This window comes from Syngnathoides biaculeatus, chromosome 15 (genome assembly GCF_019802595.1).
Source record: "Syngnathoides biaculeatus isolate LvHL_M chromosome 15, ASM1980259v1, whole genome shotgun sequence".
In the NCBI taxonomy this organism is placed as follows: domain Eukaryota; kingdom Metazoa; phylum Chordata; class Actinopteri; order Syngnathiformes; family Syngnathidae; genus Syngnathoides; species Syngnathoides biaculeatus.
In genome coordinates, this window is record NC_084654.1 from 15,540,351 (window position 1) to 15,561,885 (window position 21,535).

General features: G+C 41.7%; 1 protein-coding gene across 12 annotated transcripts in view; it reads left to right on the forward strand.

The window, feature by feature from the left end:
* Window positions 1–21,535, forward strand: part of LOC133513351 (uncharacterized) — a 197,631-nt gene that overhangs the window by 145,103 nt on the left and 30,993 nt on the right. For 9 of the 12 annotated variants that reach the window (XR_009798469.1, XR_009798462.1, XM_061844072.1 and 6 more), the window contains one exon: window positions 144–224. The exons of the other annotated variants lie outside the window; for them this stretch is intronic. Coding sequence is in view for 7 of the 9 variants with exons in the window: in XM_061844072.1 (XP_061700056.1) it covers window positions 144–224 (81 nt within the window). In the remaining 2 variants the exon portion in view is untranslated. The remainder of the gene's footprint in view (window positions 1–143; window positions 225–21,535) is intronic. 12 annotated transcript variants of the gene reach the window in all.

Here is a 21,535-nt window from a genome sequence, read left to right on the forward strand (position 1 = left end):
AGGTAGTATGGAGGATGGGGGCAACATGTTTATAGAGCCTTTGACCATACCTCCAAAAATATATTTTGTTGAATAGGCAAATATAAATGGATCTAGAACTAAAATCATTGCTGTTTTTGTGTTTGTCTTCTCAAAAACTCCAGGCAAATTCCATGCAGTTTTGTGGACATGTGAAATTGGTCCAGTGGAACCCATTCAACATTTGTGTAGACGATTCCCTTTTGGTAAGAAATTGAGATTCAAGGGATTTGCATTCTTTTTGGGGGCAGGGAGGACACATGCATGAAACCTATGCTGAATTAAAAAAAAAACAACAACAAAGAAACAACAGAATTGTTGATGCCACTTAAAGTCCATTTTCCAAACCGCTTATCCTCACAAGGGTCGTGGGAGTGCCGGAGCCTACCCCAGCTAACACTGGTTGCCAGTCAGTCGCAGGGCACATATCGACACTATCACTGAGCGGTTCATAAATGTGCTGTACCTCTACTTTACCTAAATGCAGAAGTGTCATCACACAAAAATTAACCTTTAAAGGTACTGAAATAATTTATGGACATTAAGTATTTATTATTTGTAATTAGCCTGATCAATTACTTTTTAATTAATCAGCACATTTTGTATAACATGTCACATTTAGACCTTGTGAGGCATAACAGGGATGTTTGCGAAATATATCTATGAAATTCTTTAGCCGAGTATGAATTTTGTTGACCTTTTTGGAGGGTTAACATTTTGCTGTGTTATTATAAATTTTTATGTTTGTTTGTGAAATTCATCAGTCATAAACTCTCAGATGCTTCATTGTCATTGAGTTCAACAACTTAAAATGTATACATGCAGCACTGAAAACATTTCAGCATAGTTGTGCTACGTCATCAAGCAGGTGGTTTTGCTGTAGTGTCAGTGTCCTTGGGCAAGACGTTGTTCCATTTTCACAGATGAACTTAATGCATTAGGAGAAGTGTGTCCGGCGTTTGTGATGAGTGTCCCGTTGCTGCAGGGCAGAGCGTGACCTTTACAGGGGTGAAACTTTGTCATCTCTGCCAGAGCGCCACGTCCCCATCTGGGTGACACCCCAAGGGTCACCACAGGGGCATCATTTTAGTCATAAATCAACAAGGGAACTTGGGATGTGGTGTCCTTTGATGCAAAGTGTGACCCTTTTTCTCTGGCTTTGGCCTACAGTGGAACCTCTGAGTTTGAACATAGGGTTCTTGTGAAGTGTTCAGTGTCAGAGTTGTTCAACCTCTGAAACGTGTTTTTCCATAGGAAATAATGTAAAAGAGTTCCCAACCTCCAAATGGTAATTGCTATTTTCATTCCCATTTATGTAAAAACAAATGCATAAACTTAAAGCACCTTAGGTGTGTATCATTTACCGATTTGGTGGCAGTGCGATGACTTGAGAGGGAACCAAGAAGTGTTAGGCCAAAATCATCCTCCATAATTTGACTCCCTAATTCTCCAGTACGCTCTTCTATTATCTGTGGCCTTTCCTTTATGATGGTCACTCCTTTGGCAACACTTGCTGTCTTTTATTACATTTTTATTCTTTCATATAGTGGAAATAGTCAACTTAGCCATACAATGGTTGCTCGCAAGAGCCGTGACAAACACATGCATCAAAAAGCATTACTTTTCTGTACATTGCCTAATTAGCTGCACTGTGGTTCGCTCAACTTTCCTTTTTCGTCGCTGCTGGTAGCACCGCTGTCTTTCTTTGGGCCCATGGCAAAGAAAAAAATGGAAAAATAACAAAAATCAATCTTAAGAAACACTAGCGAAGGTATTTGCTCACGCTATGAGCACGCACAGGCGTACTGTTTTTGCATTCCTTTTGCAGTGGTACTAATGAAGTAATGACTATATTTTTACCATTTAGTTAGCTACAATAATGTAGAGAATTATTTTTTGGGGAAATTTTGGAAATAAACGGATGTGTGATGTGCATGTTGTTCATTGGTCAGTACTAATGGTGACAAAAAGCAGGACCAAGTTTTAAGGTTTTGCTTTAAGAAAATTTGTACTTTACTGTGTTGATTACTATTTTTAACTACACTGAATAAGGCCTTAGAACATTTAAATAGCACATTTAATTGCACTTTTCTATTTCTGCACTCCGAGTGCTCTAATACCTGGCACATTTATCAGATATTTTGTTGATTAAGTTATATTTGCACTTCAACCAAAGTGTATATGCATTGAAGTTGAGTAACCTAATTTGTATTTCATTACAATACAATTACAGACGGTTAATTACAAGGAATAATTTATTTTATCAATAATTTTCGCATGAAGTGATGTTTTAATGACCATCACAATAATAATATTGATGGTCTGGTTCACATCCATGTCATACTGTACTTAGTGCAAGATCAGAGACTTTACCTTACCTTTGTACTAAAAATTATCTTTTGTTCTCCACTCTACGTCCCGCCCATTATTACTTGATGTTAACAGCAGCATCATCTTTCCATTAGTCGATATTAATATGCATCTATGAGGGATAATTGCTGTCATCAAGCCGATACTTGGCGAACTTGCAAACAATCCCTCGTGTGTGTCCGCTGCACGACAAAAGAACAATGTCTTCATTTCCCTCACAGAATACATTAAGGCCTGTAAGTAGGCTAGCTTATTGCCCATGCGTGCGTTTGCAGCGGGCACCTGGGAGTCTCCAGACCCGTTTGATGTGGCCTGCTTCAAGCACTCTGATCGTCCTGCTAAATTGTGGCTAATGGACAGGGCCCGCCACTTGGTGAGCCCCGGACAACGGGGGGGACTTTGGGGACCGCACGCACCTGTCCTTTGTAGTCTGGCGCATTAGCCCCTGCTGTGCTCACTCACATTTTGTGGAGCCGGGGCTGCCATTTAGGCCTGAATAACCCCAGGTGCCATTACTTCGCCTACCTGAGTGAACACCACCACCACCGCTCCCAACAAACAATATGCATCACATTGAAGATGGATGGCCATTGACCAGCCGCTCCCGTGTATTATGTATTGTTAGATTTGATGTGTGCACGTGCGAGTTTACACAGTTTCACTGGGGGTGCATAGCTGCACCTGTCCCTTCAATGGAATCCCCTCAGTGGTGAATAATAGATTGGGGAAAGTGGCTTTGAATGAGAACGATGCTCAGACCGGCCTTGAGTGTAGTAGCTGTGCCACAACATCCCATGCAGCACTGCGGTAAACTGGAAGCGATGCAGCGTAATTAGGAACAAGGAGAGTGTAGTAAAATACTGCACGTTTTGCCGTTTTCAAATGTGTTGTCTCCACTGAGCTGTGCCTGCGCATATTGTGAGATGCTCTCGTTTGTTTTGTGACACTCCTCCCAGTGTTAACGTAGCGGTTTGAAGGTTTTTCAATTACTGCAACCTCTTCAGTATGTTAATTTCCATACGCTTGTCGAGCACGTTTGTTGGTGCTGTATTGAACTCGAGGGCATATGTTAGACTAAGTTAAAATGGCGGCGTTGACTTTTAAACGTACAACATGTTAATTCTCTTGTTTTATGTGTGACTTTTACTATACATTTCAACTGGGAGAGACAAATTAACATCTTGAAGCAAACACGCGTTTCATCTTATTTGGAGAACTGAGGTAGAGTCACCGGCTGTCGCGTTTGTTCTTCCAGGCTCTTCCATAGTTAGAGGGAAAATACTTGAAAGCGTCTCTTTGTTTATGTATAGACATATTTATTTATGTCATAGAAACACACAGCGAACAGAGTAAGTCTTTTCGGTATCACTATACATCCCATAATACAACAGAACAAGCAGAAACACGCACTTATAGCTTATTGGTGTTAGTGGACCACGTGACCCCCCACCACACAACTAGTTCCAAATAAATTTTTCATTGTGTTTAAAGCATATGGGAGAGGTAAACCCCCCCGCCCAAAAAAAAAAAATCAGCGTATCTCTATCAGATTTTCACCTATTGGACGTGGGTGTGGAAAATATCCTTGGGAATTCATGACTTTTTTTGTTCATATTTCCAATTATTGCAACTGATTTGCTCTAATTGGCAGGGATCAGACATCTTTTGGTAATTGTAAGATGGAAATATAATGACCTCACTATTTAATGACAAGGGAAGAATATTATACGTGATGTGTTTTTCTAGGTTTGTGTGGAAAAGTGCTCTTCTGAATTTACAGAGTAATCCCGCTGTGATTCTATCACAAAATTCTGATCCAAACTATTGTGCGCGGCGCGCTGATGAGTTCTTTGGCATATGTCCCACACCCTCCCAAAATTACACAAAAATATTTCTGACTAATTCTACTCGCACACACAAACGTGGAAAAGCATTACCTGCTCTCAACTCGCCTACCTCAATCACAATCATTTCACAGGGGATGTATTACTGTACTTCTGATATTTTACAAACGGGGAGGAAATAGAAATGTGCTGTTCCAGGATCAAACTTTTGCCAATGTAGAGCATTTTACTGTACAAGCAATGCTACTGTAATGTTGCACTTTACACAGATAATTTTTTTTTGTGACATTATTGTTTTACAAGAAGTTGCACGCTGGTAATAGTAAAGCAATTAAAACACTGAAGCCTACTTCAAATTTGATAAATGATGTTTATTGAGATGCTGGAAGCTTTAAATGTGAGTATTTACCTCACATAACTGACACTATATATTTTAATTTTTCCCGTGTTCTTCTTTACTTGATGCCCTTTTTTGGGGGGGTTAAGAGTCACAAATAAAGGGGGGAAAAAAACCCAAAGTTTAATCCTTTGATGCGTGCTTAACTGGAGTATTGAGAGGTTGGTCTCAGTTCTGATAGCATTAAAATTGAATTCTGAAAATGTTGTCCAAATTTAGAATTGTACAAACTCATGCTGGGGCATTTGACTTCGAGGTGCTGGAGGCATTGAAACAAAACAAAAAACAAAAAAAAAATCCAGCCGTGGTTTTGTTAGCCTGGCGAGCAGACAAGTATTTCTACTGCCACGACATTCACATTAAGTGCTTTAAAATGGACCCATTTGTTGTTGTTTTTTTGTTCTCAGTGAGTACCAACCATTTAAATGAAGCCTAGATTAAACTTTGTAATTGTTACTCATTAACATCCAACATGGAGTCACATGAAAAGGGGGCGCCTCAGATTGCTCTGAAGCAGAGTAGAACATAAAAAACAAAAAAGAGAGAAAGAGAGAGCAGGTAAGGTAGCAAAGAAATGTCCAAAGCTTGGCGGCCAACCAAGCCCATATTGAATGGCACCTAACAGTTTTAAATCAAGCCTGTGTGGCCAGCATCTGATGTGGGAGGGACTGGGAAAGGCTTTCTGTGAGCGCACCGGGAGATTTTTATATTTGAGAGTTATGTGTGTGTGCGTGTGGACAATGACAGTATCTGTTGTGCCAGAGGAACTGATGAGCAGGTGGTCTGAGTGGGATTCAGCATACTCTCTCTCTCCCTCCTATTCACACTCGCACTCATCTTTCTGCTTCTGTCTGTCTGTCTGTCTGTCTCTCAGGCAGTCTTGCTCTCTTGTGTGTGTTTTTTAATATAAATAAGATAGATGGTTGTCGTTTTGTACAGTTATAGAGCCACACAGGTACACTGGAATTATAGTTATTTTGTTGTTGTTTCTGAGTCTTTTGGGACGCAGTAAATGACAATGTCGAGAACTATTTCTAAAAATGATGTGATTGCAAAGACGTGAATTTGTGTTAGCAAAAAGTTTGTTTTTGAAAAATGTGATGAAGTTTTCTGTCACGATCTGATGCAGCGGAGGTTGAAAGGGTTGTCGTAATAGTTTGCTTGCAGGTGGAGCGTTTGGGCGTATCGGTAGGATGTCGAGACGGAGAACGTGCGACATGTGGTGGCGTGAGCAGGTGGATGGCTTGGCGGTGTGGTGGAGGAGGTCAGCACGCCTCAGAATGTGAGGGAGCACTGAGGAGAAGGAAGAACATGGAGGTCAGTAGGATTTACAAGGCGGGCGTATCTTACGTGCAAGTTGGAGAGCCGTCATACCGCCGGAGTAACGGCAATACTCTGGCGAGGGTTTCCAGGATCTGGCAGGCTTTAATGCAGGTGGTAATGAAGGCTGATTGGTGACAGGTGTGCGGCCGAGGAGGTGCTGATTAGTGCAAGGGGAGAAGGGAAGGGAGACAGCGAGGGGCCAAAGGGGTGCAAAGCTCCAACAGAAGGACTGCAGGGTGGTTTTTCTGTGGGTACTCCAGCTTCCTTTCATATTGCAAAAAAAACTCTCAAGGTCATACAGATCTATTGTCTTTTAAACAAATAATGAATATGTAGAGAAATACGACATTTAAATATGGCAATATTCTAATCAAGTGCAAAGTCTGTGAACAAAATCTTTAAAAACTTTCAACAATACAATTTTGTTGTAGAATTGGGACTAACTTTTTCAATGATTAATGACACACTGATAATCACATTTGTCAGACCACTTGTGATGAAAATTGAAATTTAATTGCATGACTTAATGAATTTTAAATAATAGAGGGAAATAATAGTTAATGTTATTGTGGGTTCTCTGTACATATTAAACTGGTCTTCAAGGAAGAACAAGGCTTCTTTTTGTAAGTTATGACATTTCTGGATTTATCATTTATGCTACGTCAATGAAGTGGTCAAAATGAGGGGAAAAGTCATGTACCCTTTTGAGAATAAAACGTTACAATAGAACAAGACTCGCCTGGGAAAAATTAATCATTGAGGGTTTTAATATATGAGCGTAACACTATAATAAAATTTCCATCAAGGCTGAAGGCTTGTTGGTATTCATTGGACATTTTGTGACCTAGTAAATCCTAGATCAATGAGTGCTCCACTTAAGGAAATGAATTAAAAGATTTATTTGTACCACAGAGAGAGAGAGAGAGAGAGAGAGAGAGAGAGAGAGAGAGAGAGAGAGAGAGAGAGCGAGAGAGAAGCATGCTGGTTTAGTTAATTTACTATTTAAATATTTGACATTGTTTTGCATGACCATTTGGAGATAAATATTCAAAGTAATGTTTTATGCAGAAAAAAAAATTCTGCAACTGTAATGTTAGTCATACAGTACAGAACAAACAAAAAGGCAAGAACTTCTTCAGGGAAGTGAACCAGCCAAATGAGACATAAGAACTTACAATTTCCAGTAAAAAAAAAAAAAAAAAATACAAAAAACAAAGATGCGTTTATGATACAATATCTGTCGCCTTACTTGAGAGATGGGTCTCTTGCTATTATGCATGGGCCAGTATCAGATTCTATTGGTACGGTAACCTTGAGCAAAAATAGTGCCGTTTCACAGTTTTTTTCATATTCATATTGCATTCATTCATATTGCAATGAAATAACTCTAAAATGCATTTTATATTGTTTGGTTAAAAAAATACAACTTTTTTCTCCATTGAACATACTTCATTGGTACATCAGTACAAGGTGCCCAAGCAGTGGCCGCAGAACAGTATCGGGCCGGATAGAGAGCGTGAATTTTTTTTTTTTTAATTCTCTATATTTGGGGGAGCAGCATGGGACACAGGGAAGGAGTAATTTGTCTTTCTTGAATGATTTGTCCAAAAGAAGTCTTTTTTTTTTTTTTACCGACTGTACTGATTGAGGTGGCACGCTGGCTCAGCTGGTAAAGCATTGGCCTCACAGTTCTGAGGTCCCGGCTTCAATCCTGGACCCGCCTGTGCGGAGTCTGCATGTTCTCCCCGTACCTGCGTGGATTTCCTCCGGGCACTCCGGTTTCCTCCCACATCCCCAAAACATCCGACATTAATTGGACACTCTAAATTGCCTCTAGGTGTGATTGTGAGTGCAAATGTTGTTTGTCTCTATGTGCCTTGCGATTGGCTGGCAACCAGTTCAGGGTGTACTGTGCCTCAAGCCCGTTGACAGCTGGGATAGGCTCCAACACTCCCCGTGACCTTCGTGAGGATAAGCAGCAAAGAAAATGGATGGATGGATGGATGGATGTACTGATTGAAATGACCACATGAAGTATGTCATTCCTTTCTGAGTTCATTTGAGCTCAGCTGCTAGCGTGCTAGCCCACGCCACACAACCGTTTTATGCTCCAAGCATGTAGTACTTGCAAAATGGGGAAACACAAATGCTTCATATTTTGCTCCTTGGCTCTAATGTTTCATTTCTATGCTATAGAACACAGGATGAGACTGGGCGGCTCATTAAAGAGAAAAACATGCGTAGGATTGCCATTAATAACAACTGAATTCACCTTAACGGGCATTTGAATATTTAATAATTTTTGTTTGTCTATCAAAATACGTCTTCGCATGAAAACGGTCCCTCGTGCACATAAAATCTTGCTGTACACTTCTGCAGGAGCGGAAACACAATGTGGCAAAATTCTGCCGAGGACATTTTGCCCATGGTCTTGGTCTTTTTTATCATACAAAATTGTGACTCATTTTATAAAACAACACCTCCTCCATTTGTGTATTACTGTGTCAAATGATCTGGTGTTGTGTTCTCACCAGTGTGTGATGCACTACACCTTGAGCAGGTGCGTTACGGCATGTGGGCTAAATGAAGTCCCAAGGCCGGCCTCTTAGCCAGCAAGTCATCCACTCATTCAGTCAGTCAGTCAGTCACTCACTCACTCAGTCCGTCCGTCCGTCCGTCCTCCAGGCTGTCGGGCACACGGGGAGCCAGAGCACAGCTGTCCGAGCAGGCCTCCATTATCCAGGCTCATCTATTGATTCACCCTGTGGGATTTTTTTTTTCTTCACCCCCATTTTTGGCGTGGAAATCATCTGTGAACACAAACCAGCACGTGCACATGCATTCACCCAGTATTACGCACACATGCACAGATAGGACACAGAGATACAACACACAAATGCGTTGACTGAGAGTTGTTCCTATGCATTCATGTTTCTGTTTAGAGGATATATTTGAACTTCACGATCTGTAAATCTAAAGCAAATCCATTTAAAAAACAAATCAAATCTTTTTTGGGAATTCATTATTATATTGAAAAATCAAATGGATAAAATGTCTTCTTCTTTTTCTTTCGGCTTGTCCCATCCATCTAAGCCCATCTCATCCATTTATCCAAATTATTTATCCAAACAAATTTACATTAAATATTTTTTTATTTTTATATGATATTATATTATATTATAATTATTTTTAATTTTAATTTTGAATTAATTTAATTAATTTTAATAATACATGTGTTTATCCAAATAAATGGATAAAATGTATTTTGCATTTAAATATATTGTGAAATATTTGTTTTCCGAGATTACTGTTAATTAACTGATTATTGTTGTTTTTAATTGGTATTCCTTATTGGTTAAACAAAACATAAATGAAAACTAACCAATACCACACAATAGGGGTTGAGGTTCTCATCAATCTTTAAAAAAAAAACAAAAAAAAAAATCCTACTTCTTGGGTACTGATTAAGAGGAAGGGCTTCGAGTTTGATAGACTTCTGGAATTCAGGTTCAACTACATCAATTACAGGTTAATTATATTACAAATGCAAATATGAATCAATTATTATGAGTTCATAATGGCTATATTGTACATTTAAAAATAGATGATGTGCTTTCATGAAATAAATACTGTATATAAACCACCCAATGATGGACGACTACAAAGTGGACATCCTAAAATTTAAGACCCATCCCTAATCAGTCAAAAAAAAAAAAAAACATCCGTCAAATTGAAACGCTAACCAAAGAAAACAAATATTTGCATTTCCATCTGCCCACGTGTAATTGTATGGCCAACCCCAGCAGCGGCGATCAAGCAAATAATCAACAAATAGGGTTAGTATCCAAACAAACCAACAGCTACAGTATGAGCAAATGTAAACTCCAGATGATCACATGATTAATATATCGGCTCTATGCGCGCGCCCCTTGACTATTATTGCCAATGCATAATGCATGAGGCCCAGCCTTTGTTTATGGTATGATGTAAAGCGTGGCCTTCACGCCAAGAAATCCCACAATGTGCGCCTCCATCCTCTCATTCCAGATCGCTGCATGCATACTGTGCAGTGACGCTCTCATTCTTGTACTCTTACGGGCTAAACAAAGCTTTGCAATGGAGGAAGGAAGGACGAGTGTGTTTGTGTGTGTGTGTGTGGGGGGGGGGATAAAGTTAATGAATAATAACAACCGTTAATCTCTGATGGAAAACATCTTTTCAGATGAAAATCTCCAGGTTGATCTCACAATCCGCCACATTGTCAATCTGGAATATGGAAGCCCTGGAGGAAAAGGCTCTGTAATCTGCTCTAAATCTATGTGTCCCCCCCACCCTTTTTATGAACAATATCCTGAACAGCAGCTGTTTTGCACGCCCGCTTGTTTTCATCACCGCAGATTGTCTTTGAACATCAACTTCAATATTTAAACTATATTCCCCTATCCCACAGTAGGTGATGGGACAGATTACATAGTATAAATTGCATAACTTCAGATAATGTTTTACAATCAAATTCAATTCAGTGTTGACAAGGAACTGGCAAAACCAAAGGAGCGAATGCTTTGCCATGATCTCTTTTCACTGACAATAGACGGTGCACAGACAGAATCGACATAGAACAGTAAGTACGTCAGTCACAGGCCGCAACTCACATTTTACATAACGTACACGTTGGAACACAAGAGCACGGACGTGGGCTGGGTGAAGGCTCCCCTGCTGTTGTGTGATGGCATTTCCAGCTCAAGGAAAAGAAAATCCTTTTTTCACCTTATGCCTGCTGTTGCGACACCCAGGTAACATTTCCGCAACTTGGCCAAATGGCCAACCCTCTCCTGGTTCTGGGCCTACTGTAGCGACGGGTTCTGCATGGTGGGAATTTGCTGTGTTTGCAAATAATCACAGACTGCTTCATGTGCTGTGAAATCATTCTCTTCTTTGCTTTCACTTTGTTCGTGTGGATCAAAATGTTTACCCAGAATTCTGCTTGAGCGTATCTTTTATCCCATTTTCTGGATCTCCCTCATTTACTAGAGCTACACATTCAGAAATAAGACAATTTAAATCAATTAAAGCGACTGATCTCATTCAGGGTTCCTTGGGGGACTGGCACCAGGTATGGTAGGGGCAGGCACCAGACCAGGTTCTGGCACATCTGTGCTGGTTTCTGGTCTGGTCAAGAGAGACACCCCCACCCACCCCAAGTTCACTGCTCTGCCAGTCGTCCCGTTTTAATGCATTGGACAAACGTCTGTCATGGGAGGGGTGGGCTGAGCTGGTGAGGACACTCCTCCAGGTGTCCCGGAGTTCTCTCTGTGGAGTGCACTCCGAGCCCCCATGCCTCCCTCTCACGGGTTTTTAATGCACTACATACAGTGACGGTTGCAGGCCAGTATTGCCCAATGACCGTCTTGCCTCACCGCCACAAGTTTGTCCAATTTTAATGCACGGCACCCCACCACACCCAATCAAGGAAAATGGTTGTCAGTTTTTACCTGTTAACCATAGTAGGTTTTCACATTTCTCTCGGCTTGACTCATGGGGCCTGCCCCACATCCCTCTGGTTATCAGGCAGCTAAGGGGTCATTCCCCCTCCCCCCCCTCCTTCCTCTCTGCACTCTCAGCACGCTCACTTATCCTTACACATGACGGATGCTTAACTGTGGTGGTCTATCGCTGTTTTTTGGGTAGCTGCTAGTGCCTGAGTTAGGCCCCCATGCTCTTTGGCGGCAGTAGGGGCGGTCACAGTGGTGGGGGTCTCATAACGTGGGACCTCCGAGTCTCTTTGGGGTGTCGGAGGATGTGAAAAAATGTCAAAATTGTCTTTTGTTGCAAATATTTTTTGTTTTTTAGGGCCAATCATTGAGCAGCAAACTATACAAGGGCGAAAGATTGTAGAAATGTTTCTTTTCAAATTTAATTTTAAATATGAGGTGATTGTTGTTGTTTGATGCGTGAAAAACATACAAAAGTCCAGTGGAAAGTAAGATTATCATCATTTGTAATTTGTTTTGTTTTTGCCATTAACATCTTGTTGAGGGCCGTAAATGCATTAAAGTTCAATGTTATTCTAGAATATTTCCTCGTAAAACATCCTGTTTTTGTTTTTCTGAATAAGGGCATCTTAAATCTTCACTGCTGGCTCACTTAGTGTCTACCAGCAGCCTCCTTAGGCTCTTGTAGGACTTGTAGTGGGGCCGCACAGGTCGGAGGTGTTAGCCAGATTACATTGTACAGGAGCCCCACCCCACCACGGATGTCTGCTTGCTTCAAACACACCAGAGGTTCATCCCTCTCTATCTCCTAGTGAGTGCGGCCTGATGCGCCGGGCTGTGCATTCAAAGAGGTTATCCGCTCCGAGGCAGATGTGTGTCGACGTGTGGCAGCGTTTGTGCATGAGGGCTTGCATTGTTAGGGGGCAGAGGGGAGGGGGGGGGTAGCGTGACGAGAGTCTGCCGTGGATATAGTTAATGGGACACATGCGGCTGCACCAAATGTGTCACAGTGAAGAGAAATCAATCGACGGCATCAGTCGGAATAAAGGGAGTGCGTGTTTGGGTGCAAGGGGAAGCGGGCGGGTCGATTAAAATAGAGAAAGGACAGATGAATCACAGCAAATGGGACAGGGACTGTGTGTGAAAGTGGAAAAAAAATATTGCCCGCAAGAAGGTGATGGAAGGTCTCGCGTCTGCACTTTAACTGGCCACCCGTATTTTGAGAGACGTGCCGTCTTCCCAGGGACCAAGCCCTGCAGCTGCCCTGTTTGTCCATAGTGTAAGTTTAAAGGCAAGGGAGGAAATCACTGTAGATAAGAGCTGGATAGAGAGCTTTGTGTTGGACAGACTGGCAGCGCACTGAAAGATGCAGCCTGTCACCAGCTGCAGGCTCCTGTGATTGTGTGCGTGCGTGTGTGTGGGGCACATCCAGGCACGGTCGCCGATAGTGCTGCCAGGCGCCAGACATCCATAGATGAGACGGGGAGCGTTATCACAGACCGCTACCGCTGTTGCCCTTGGAGGTCTTAGACACACAAACGCATTTGCATGCATCCATACATGCAAATAATGTACTGTGGCGTGCAAATTCAACAAACATTTTTGTGTACAATTGTGTATATGTCGTTTATTAAGGCAAATGTTCAACGCAACAGGAAAGACACCCATTTAATTATCAGTGGTAACGGTTTGGCTATAATAAATCCATATTTAGGAACTTCATTTCTAACTTTTGTAAACCTAAAATTATTCCTTTTTGTGACTTTTTGAGGCATATATATTCTCCCTCCCCCCTCCTCTATACATAAAATTGTGGAACTGCTGGAAAGTTAAACAATCAGAGGATTCCCTGTATCTGTAATATTTCCAACAATCCAAAACATACATCCATTCATCCATTTTCTGAGCAGCTTATCCTCATACAATTCAATTCAAAACAGTTTTAACAAAAATGTTTTAGAATTAAGCATAATGCATCTCAAATTCTTCTCTTGAAGATGGATGAAGCGATTTGCATTTTACATGAAAAAAACGTCACCACATGCAACAAATAAAAGTAAAAAAAGATGTTTAAATACAGAGTAATGATCTTGTCTTTACACACAAATTTGTAAAAGCTTGGCATGTTAAACTGAAGACAAAGCTGATGCCATAACTTATACTCTTGTATTAATGGTTACTTTCTTTTTTTTAATAATTGAAACCAAATAACTGTCACTATAGAGCACGTGAAGTCACCATTTCTACGGCGCCATATTGCCACTCAAATAGAGCTGCTCGATCGACATTGTGGGAGACATTGAACTGGAGGAGAATATTTACAATACCTGAGACCTGTTGTGCTGTTGGTTGTCACAACAGACGAGACAGATCATTCTACGGAATACCAGCTGAAAAGACCAGAAAATATTAATGGATTTCGGCATTAAACATGATGCATGGTGCCCAACCAAAATGCACACACGCCTGTGTAGCGATCGCTTCATTTCAGGTAGGAATGATTCTTCTCAATCTCAAATTACCAAAAAGTATTAATAATGCCAAGTTGGCTCATTTGAGAACAATGTGTGTTCAAAAAAAAAAACCCAAAACTGTCTGTCACAGAGGTTTACGGAGGTTAAGTGTGATCGCAAACGCTTCCGTGTACATTCCATGGAGACTCCTCCATCCTCTGTTTTTTTTTCAATCATGGTTAATGAATGCGAGTTTGTGTAAAACCAAGGGTCATTTATTTAAATATTGGTATTTGTATTGAAAACTAGCTGAAATGATCGATGAATTCTGGCAGATGTTAACGTGTCGCCTGACACACTTCCGCGTTCACAAGCTGTCAAAACCGTCACTATGTGGGATTTATTCCTGATGAGAACAACAACAAAATATTCGTATGCATCCAGACTTTTATACGCTTTTCCGTGTAAATTTCGCCGACTTACTCACCAGATCCATGTGTATATTCAGTTGTCCAAGACAAGTGGAAGCGAATTAACGGTCCAATTTGTTATCGGCGAAAACATCGATTTCGACATTAAATACGGGTCCTCTATGCCTAGTTTATCTAAGTTTTCCACCTACCGTCATTTATTTTCACCTTCTAAATGTCTGATGGTGTCGGAGAAGACTCTGGACATCATGCTACAAGACATAATTCCATGTTGTCTCCAACCGACTTACTATTGAGCAATGCTTAGCTTGACCGGCAATATGGCGAGGTCAACAAAAGTCATGTGATTTTATGACATAGGTGCACAAGCTCTATAAGCCATTGGCATAGATAAACAAACAAAGAGACATAAGAATTAATAAAGAGCTTTCTGACAAATGCAAAGACATTGCATAATTTGTAGCGCCACCGACGATGTCACATGGCACACACAACTATGTTACGGTAATTATTAACGAATCCTACATAGGGATCTCAAGTGGATGGGCTGGGCCTGGAGCCATGTCCACAAGTGAAAAACTGTTCGCCAAAGATGGATTGCTTTACTTTCGTCTACATGCAAACACTTTTGTCAAAAACCTTTTTTCAACATTTGCATGTTGACGGGAAGTAACTTTTTATTTCTTTAAAGTATTCTACTGTATACGCATCAATGTACAATATGTCATGGGATTAATGTTGCTTTCTCATGATTTGCATTTTCTGCTGTTGTGCCTTTTCCAGAGATTACTTTCTACAATCTTCTAAGTCGCTATAATTGTCTCACTGGGGGCAGTTTTTATTGCCACTTATTGCCTTAGCCACCAATGAGTTGAGCATTTTATTCACACACAAGAACCTTCTTGGGTGTCAAGGTGGAATTGTAGGCTAACTTGGTTCCAGCGTTAGCGATGAGAAAATGGGAAGCGGAAGAAGTGCTGTGATTTGGTCTGAGGAGCTTGCAGCCCTGGACCCAGATCTTGTCTGAGCCCTTTAACCGCCCTCGCCACCTCCCACTAGTAAATAGTCCATTACTGTAGCGCTCCAAGGTAAACATATTTACTGGCTGGTGAAGACTTGTCAGTGTGGCTCGTCAAGCCCTGTGGCAGAGGGGATTTCATTAAACGGAGGGCAGGGGGAGAGCGGAGGAAATTAATGTGCCATTCAAGATGATTTCTTTGTTTCCCATCAACATGATCACAGACAGGCCGCAGGGAAGAGATGATTTACGCACACAAAGGAAAGAGACAGGCAGAAAGAGGAGAGCGAGAACAAATATCAAAAGGCTCCCAGTGCGTGAAATGTCTTCCTTTTGGTAAAATTAAAAAAAAAAAACTCGTTTGGATTCTTGTTATGGCTTGAAGAACTGAAATTCTCTTCAATCGGAAAAGCTTTTCTTGTTTATCATTAAGAGAAGGAAGCGTTGCAAAACCACCAAGAGGCACAATATTTGAATGCATTTTTTTCTTTTCCAAGCAGTGCAGCGATGTCCTGCAGTCTCATCCAGGAACCTTTATCAAAATATGTTTTGCGGTTGGCAGCCCGGAGGTTGTTGTTCTATTATTACTCCGCTTCACAAGTTAATTGTACGACAACTACTTTCGGCTCAATATTGGCAGATTTGTTGTTTATTCACAGAGGCACTGCCGTCTTGTTGAATCCATTTGATTGACTTCTTTGCAGAACAATATAATACAAAATGTGAAGCACTATTATGTAAAAACTGCTGCAATTGCCTGGTAACCAATGGGTTGTTTTCACTGACTTCACATTTTTTTTGCAGAATTACCCACACATTTAACCTTGAGACCTAACGTGTACCCAATGTGGAAGTCTACGGAATACTCTCGGTTACTGTTTGTGTTTTTGTGTTTCACGGGCGTCTCTGGACTCAAGTACACAAGAGAGGACTTGCTGACCATTAGATAGCCGCCTTCTGACTTTTTGTCTGACTTTTTTTCGACACCTCTTGCCAATTCGCTGAAGCTTTTTCCAGAGTTACTAATCGGCGCGCTCTTCAAAGCCTCGCGATTAGGTACACAAGCCCAGCTGCGTAAGCGGGGACATCGTCTAACGCTTCCGATGAAAGACTTTGGACGTTCTGCGGCTCTGCGCTTCACGGAGACTTGGCTTTGTGGACGATTGGCCGACGCTGCTATCCATTCCGCTGCCCGGTCTCAACTTCCATCGTGCTGATGTGTCGCTGAGCTAAGCTAACAAGCTTAATCGATCCTTTTTTCAGAAGGCCAACATTACAGTTAAGATCGCTTTTTTGTTTGTCACTTGAAAGATTCAAGAGTTTCGCTTTGCTTACGGTGAACTAATATACAGGTTTGAAAAAAAATTTAATAAATGGAGTTTGTCTCGATATTAAAAAACTAATATTCCTCAGCCTTTCATTTTCCGTGTTAGCATACAGGTAAGTGCTCCTCCTTCGTGATTTCTGTCACATGGAGTAAAAGATCAAGGGCACAATACAGCGCCTTTGTTACACAGTCCTGAGTCCCATGATGTGTGTATGCCAGATAGCCTAATAGTCAGTTTGGGCTTAATGCGCTGTCGGTCGCGTCTTCAATAAATGCAGTTAGAAACATAATGTCTTCCACCTAGTCTATGTATGAGTAAGGGAGCTCAGGGATCAGAAATGGCAACCGTTCGAGGCAGCCCAACGGCTGACGTCACGTGAAAACAACCCATTGGATGCTGCATCTCAGCCAAAATCAGCTGGGATCAGCTCCTGCTGGGGATAAGCAGTATAGAGAAAAGACGGATGGAATCTCAAAATGGATCCATCCCTCCATTCTTGGCATTGGGCTCTAACTCACAATCATCACAAACATCCTGTTGTTCTTTGGCCGCACCAATACAATAATAGTTACGGATATTTCAAATTTCATATGTACCTGTGTTGAAACCACAACAAGGAATGTCTGTCACTGAAGTGCACCTATGCTGTCAGTAAATGAGACGTGCGCTAATCATTGCAAACATTCACTCATTCATTTTCCGTACCACTTACCCTCGGTATGGTTGTGGGCTGGAGCCTATCCCAGCTATCTTTTAGGAAGAGGTGGGGTACACCCTGAACTGTTGGCCAGCAAATCGCAGACCACAACCATTCTCACTTAGATGGTTTTGGGCTGTGAGAAGAAACACGAGTACCCAGGGAAATCCTACGCAGGTACAGTGAGAACATATAAATTCCACGCAGTCAAGCTCAGAGATTTGAACCCAAGTTCTCAGAAATGTGAGGCAAATAAACTAAACAGGTGTCCACCGTGGCACCAATCATTGGAAATAGCCTCTCAAAATATCCACACAGACTTCCTTTGTCGCCTGTTCCTTCACTGCGTTGACTCATGCTTTTTCTTCTGACTTGCCATGGTGCAATAATTTTTTTTTTTTTTTAAAAACAGAATAGTGGATGGCTATTAAATTTGAAGCCTCAAAACCGGATACAGGGTCACGTTGCAGCGCTGGTAGATGCATGCTTTTGTGTGGCCATGAAGCTTTTGGCTCCACACATACGTAGCCAGGTGGCAAAAGTAACTACTAATGCACACCAAGAGGGGTGAATTTCTTTTATATTGGTGAGGGGCCAACCCACGCCAAAAGCACAAGTGCATACCTGGCCGGCATTTTAGCCACGCCCCAAAATTTCAATTTTAAGGCTGTCTCTCCACAAGTAAAATACTAAGTTGCTTTCCGGCTTTGCACAGTAACTATCTTCAAACAAAAATTCAGAAAATTCAGAAACAAATCTCAAAATTCACCTTACAGCGTCTGAAGGACTGACTCTCAACAGCACCTCTGCTGGCTGCTACTACTCTAAATAACATAGCCCATTTTGCCATCAATCCCATACAGTCGATATAATTCTCAACAAACTATCAATTGTTATAACCATCACTAATTAAAAACAAAACACAATGACTCCAGGTTTCCAGAATGGCAGGCCTAAAATCACAATGGAGCAAAATCAACGACACATCTTAACACAGGCGGGACATATCAAGTGACATGGCGAGATCAATTTTTATTTGGTTTCTTTCACTCTGTTGCATGGCACTTTGTGAGTGATGTGCCGGGTTAGCCAGGCTGCATTTAAATTAGCATTGAACACTATCTGTTCATACGCACACACACACACACACACCACACACACACACACAAACACACAAAAGGTCACAAGCACAAAACACACACCTATTTTCAGATGCTCAGCTGGCTTGTGTAGTCGGTGACCTTAGACAGTAGAGCAGGTGTTTAGGATATGATAACATCATGACAGAGAGCACAGGTGCAACAACACACAGACAGGAAGGAGACACACACACATGATAAAGCTCTTTTGTTCACTGGCTGACCAAAAGAAATACAAAATATCACATTATTTTGAAAATAATGTCCATACACCTGCACAATCTGAGTGCATCCCACCATTGTTAATATTGACTACTTGCATATAGAAAGGACTGGAGATACGTGAATTTACATGCATGCTTGACAGTAGGTAATCCATCCATTTTCTGAGCCGCATATTCTCACGAGGGTCACGGGAGTGCTGGAGCCTATGCCTGCTATTATCGGGGAGAAGCCGGGGTACACCCTGAACTGGTTGCCAGCCAGTCGCAGGGCACACAGAGACAGACAACAGTCGCACTCACAATCCTACCTATGGGTAGTTTAGAGTCCCCAATGAATGCATGTTTTGTTTTTTGCTTTTTTTTTTTTTTGGGGGGGGGGTGTGAGAGGAAACCAGAGTGCCTGGAGAAAACCTACGGAGGCACGGGGAGAACATGCAAACGCCACATAAGCGGGGCTGGGATTCGAACCTAGACTTGTTGGACCAATTTTTTTAGAAACACATGCAGTATTCATATTTTAGTAAAGGCAGAATTTCCCGTGCAGCGTTGACAGTGACTCTTAGTGTGCGGGTGCACCTACTGATGTGTCCTGTGGCTTTCATTATCAGTGGAAGTTTTACACGGCTGTGGAGTGGACATGCACCCTCCCAGCTCAAATTGAGTTTTTTTGCACAAGGAGAGTCTTCTCTATCTGCACCATCATGTGGAGAGAAGTAGTACAGCAGCGACTTCATTGGCATTCCACTCACAAAGTAATCCCTCTTCACGTAGACGTGGGAAGGAAAGAAGATGATATTCAGTAAGAAAAAAAAAAGAAAAATCGTACATGCACTGCTCTGGAACTATTTGTCCTGTCGCACCCGCTGTCCAATCCCATATTTAAAGCCAAAGGAAGGCACGCATAAATAGTTTCTGCAGGGCATCACACCATGAAAAGATGTTTCGGAGCAGAATTTGTATTTGTAAAAGCTCGAGCCAGCAAGTGGGGTGACGGTTTGTTGACACCACGCGAGGCCCAGGTAGAACCTCGATAAGGAGCCATATCCAGACAGCCGATGTTTTGTCTTTCTCATCAAGCACGGCAGAAAGGATTTTCAGAGAGGCTGCACTGGCAGATGGGAGATTGTTCCTTCATGGATATTGTCTGCGAAACGCCTCGGAATATGTCAGCTTTATCTGTGTTAGAACATACCGAACATTTTTGCATGCGATACCGAGCTACCGGAGCTATAGCCTCTCCCATCTGTGCCGTCGCGAACTATATCTCCGTCCTGCAGCATCCCGCCACACAATACCGAAATAACTCCGCTGATCGGGGAAAGTGCCGCAACATTGCCAAGTTTGTGGAAAACGTCTGAAATGCTGTGATATTGAGACGTGGTGCTGCAAGATAGATTATGTAGTATCACTGAGCTGTGTTTTATCCTACCATTCCCCCATTCTTTGCTCTCTATCTCGCACACACACGAGCTGACGCACATAATCGTTTCCCCTCATTCCGCACAAGAGGTGTGAAAGGCAAATATATTTTCTTCTTCACGGGCAAAATGGTGAGGTCATGGGAGGAATGTTAATAATTTTAACTGGGTTCACTTTCGTTTAAGCTCTCCTGTCAAATGCCTACGTGTGACGTGATCTGTTCGGAGCTGACGAGCCATTTTACAGTCATGTCAAATGTGCAGATCTATGGTGATTTAACATGATGGAATCTGGGATTGTTTTTCTACTTTAATCAAAACAACTGCAAGAGTTAAAAACAAGACCTCTGTCGCAGACCAGCTATGTGGAAGCAGCCATATTTTCAAGGGTGTTCTTTGAGCACACGGAACACAGCCTAAATACTCCAATTGAATGACCCTCGATCAGTTTGGGAAGCGGGATATTGCACTTCTGTGACACTGAAAATATTCCATTTGGATTCGTCCTGGTCGTTGAGGTGTTTATATGGAGAATCTTCTTACGGTTTTAGCTTCTAACCTGATTCTAATCAGTGGTCTCTTCTTAGTCTTGGTCTGATGCAGACATACAGAATAAGCATGAAAGTGAAATGACTGGAAATGTTTCACATTGCAGTAATATACTTTTTACAACACGACAATGTGATTAAAGTTTACTATTCCGCAACCTTATTGGGCCTTTTTTGTTGTTCCTTTTTTATGTTTTTTTGCCAGCACATACAGTCTTGTGTCTTTATAAATATGATCCCACGAGCCTTTCTTTCTTTGAGCACTTTTCAGAACCTCTCAAGCTCCAAGCAGGTGGAATTGCTGGTGGACAAACGTTTTCGGATCTTGCAAGAGATGCTCGAACAGATTCACGTCTCGGCGAAGCAGGAAATTCATGTTTCTTTCATGGTGTCATTTTAGGGCGTTGTGTGTAGAATTTCGAGGGCAAAATAGATACTAGGGTTAAAAGAATGAGGCTGTAAATTTGGGGGTGCCCAGAATTTTTTACCCCAAGATCTACCTTTCAAGCAGCCAGCCCCTCACAAACTACAGACGACGGGTGTGGGATGTGGTGATGATGCTCCCAAACCATTTTAAGGTTAATATTATGTTGCCTCCTATATTTAAAATACAGAATTAGCTTTTTGTGCACTGTATTGTCTGTGCTTTCATCCTGGATCAGGCTGTGCCAAGGTGGAATTTGAAAATTACACACCATCTCATCCTGCACTTTCTACTTTGGCCTCAGACCAGACCTATCCCACTCGGAAAAGGGAAAATTTCATCCATTTTAACCACTTTGTCTTCGATTATTCATATACTTTGACAGTCATTGCATCTTAAAACAACAGCATT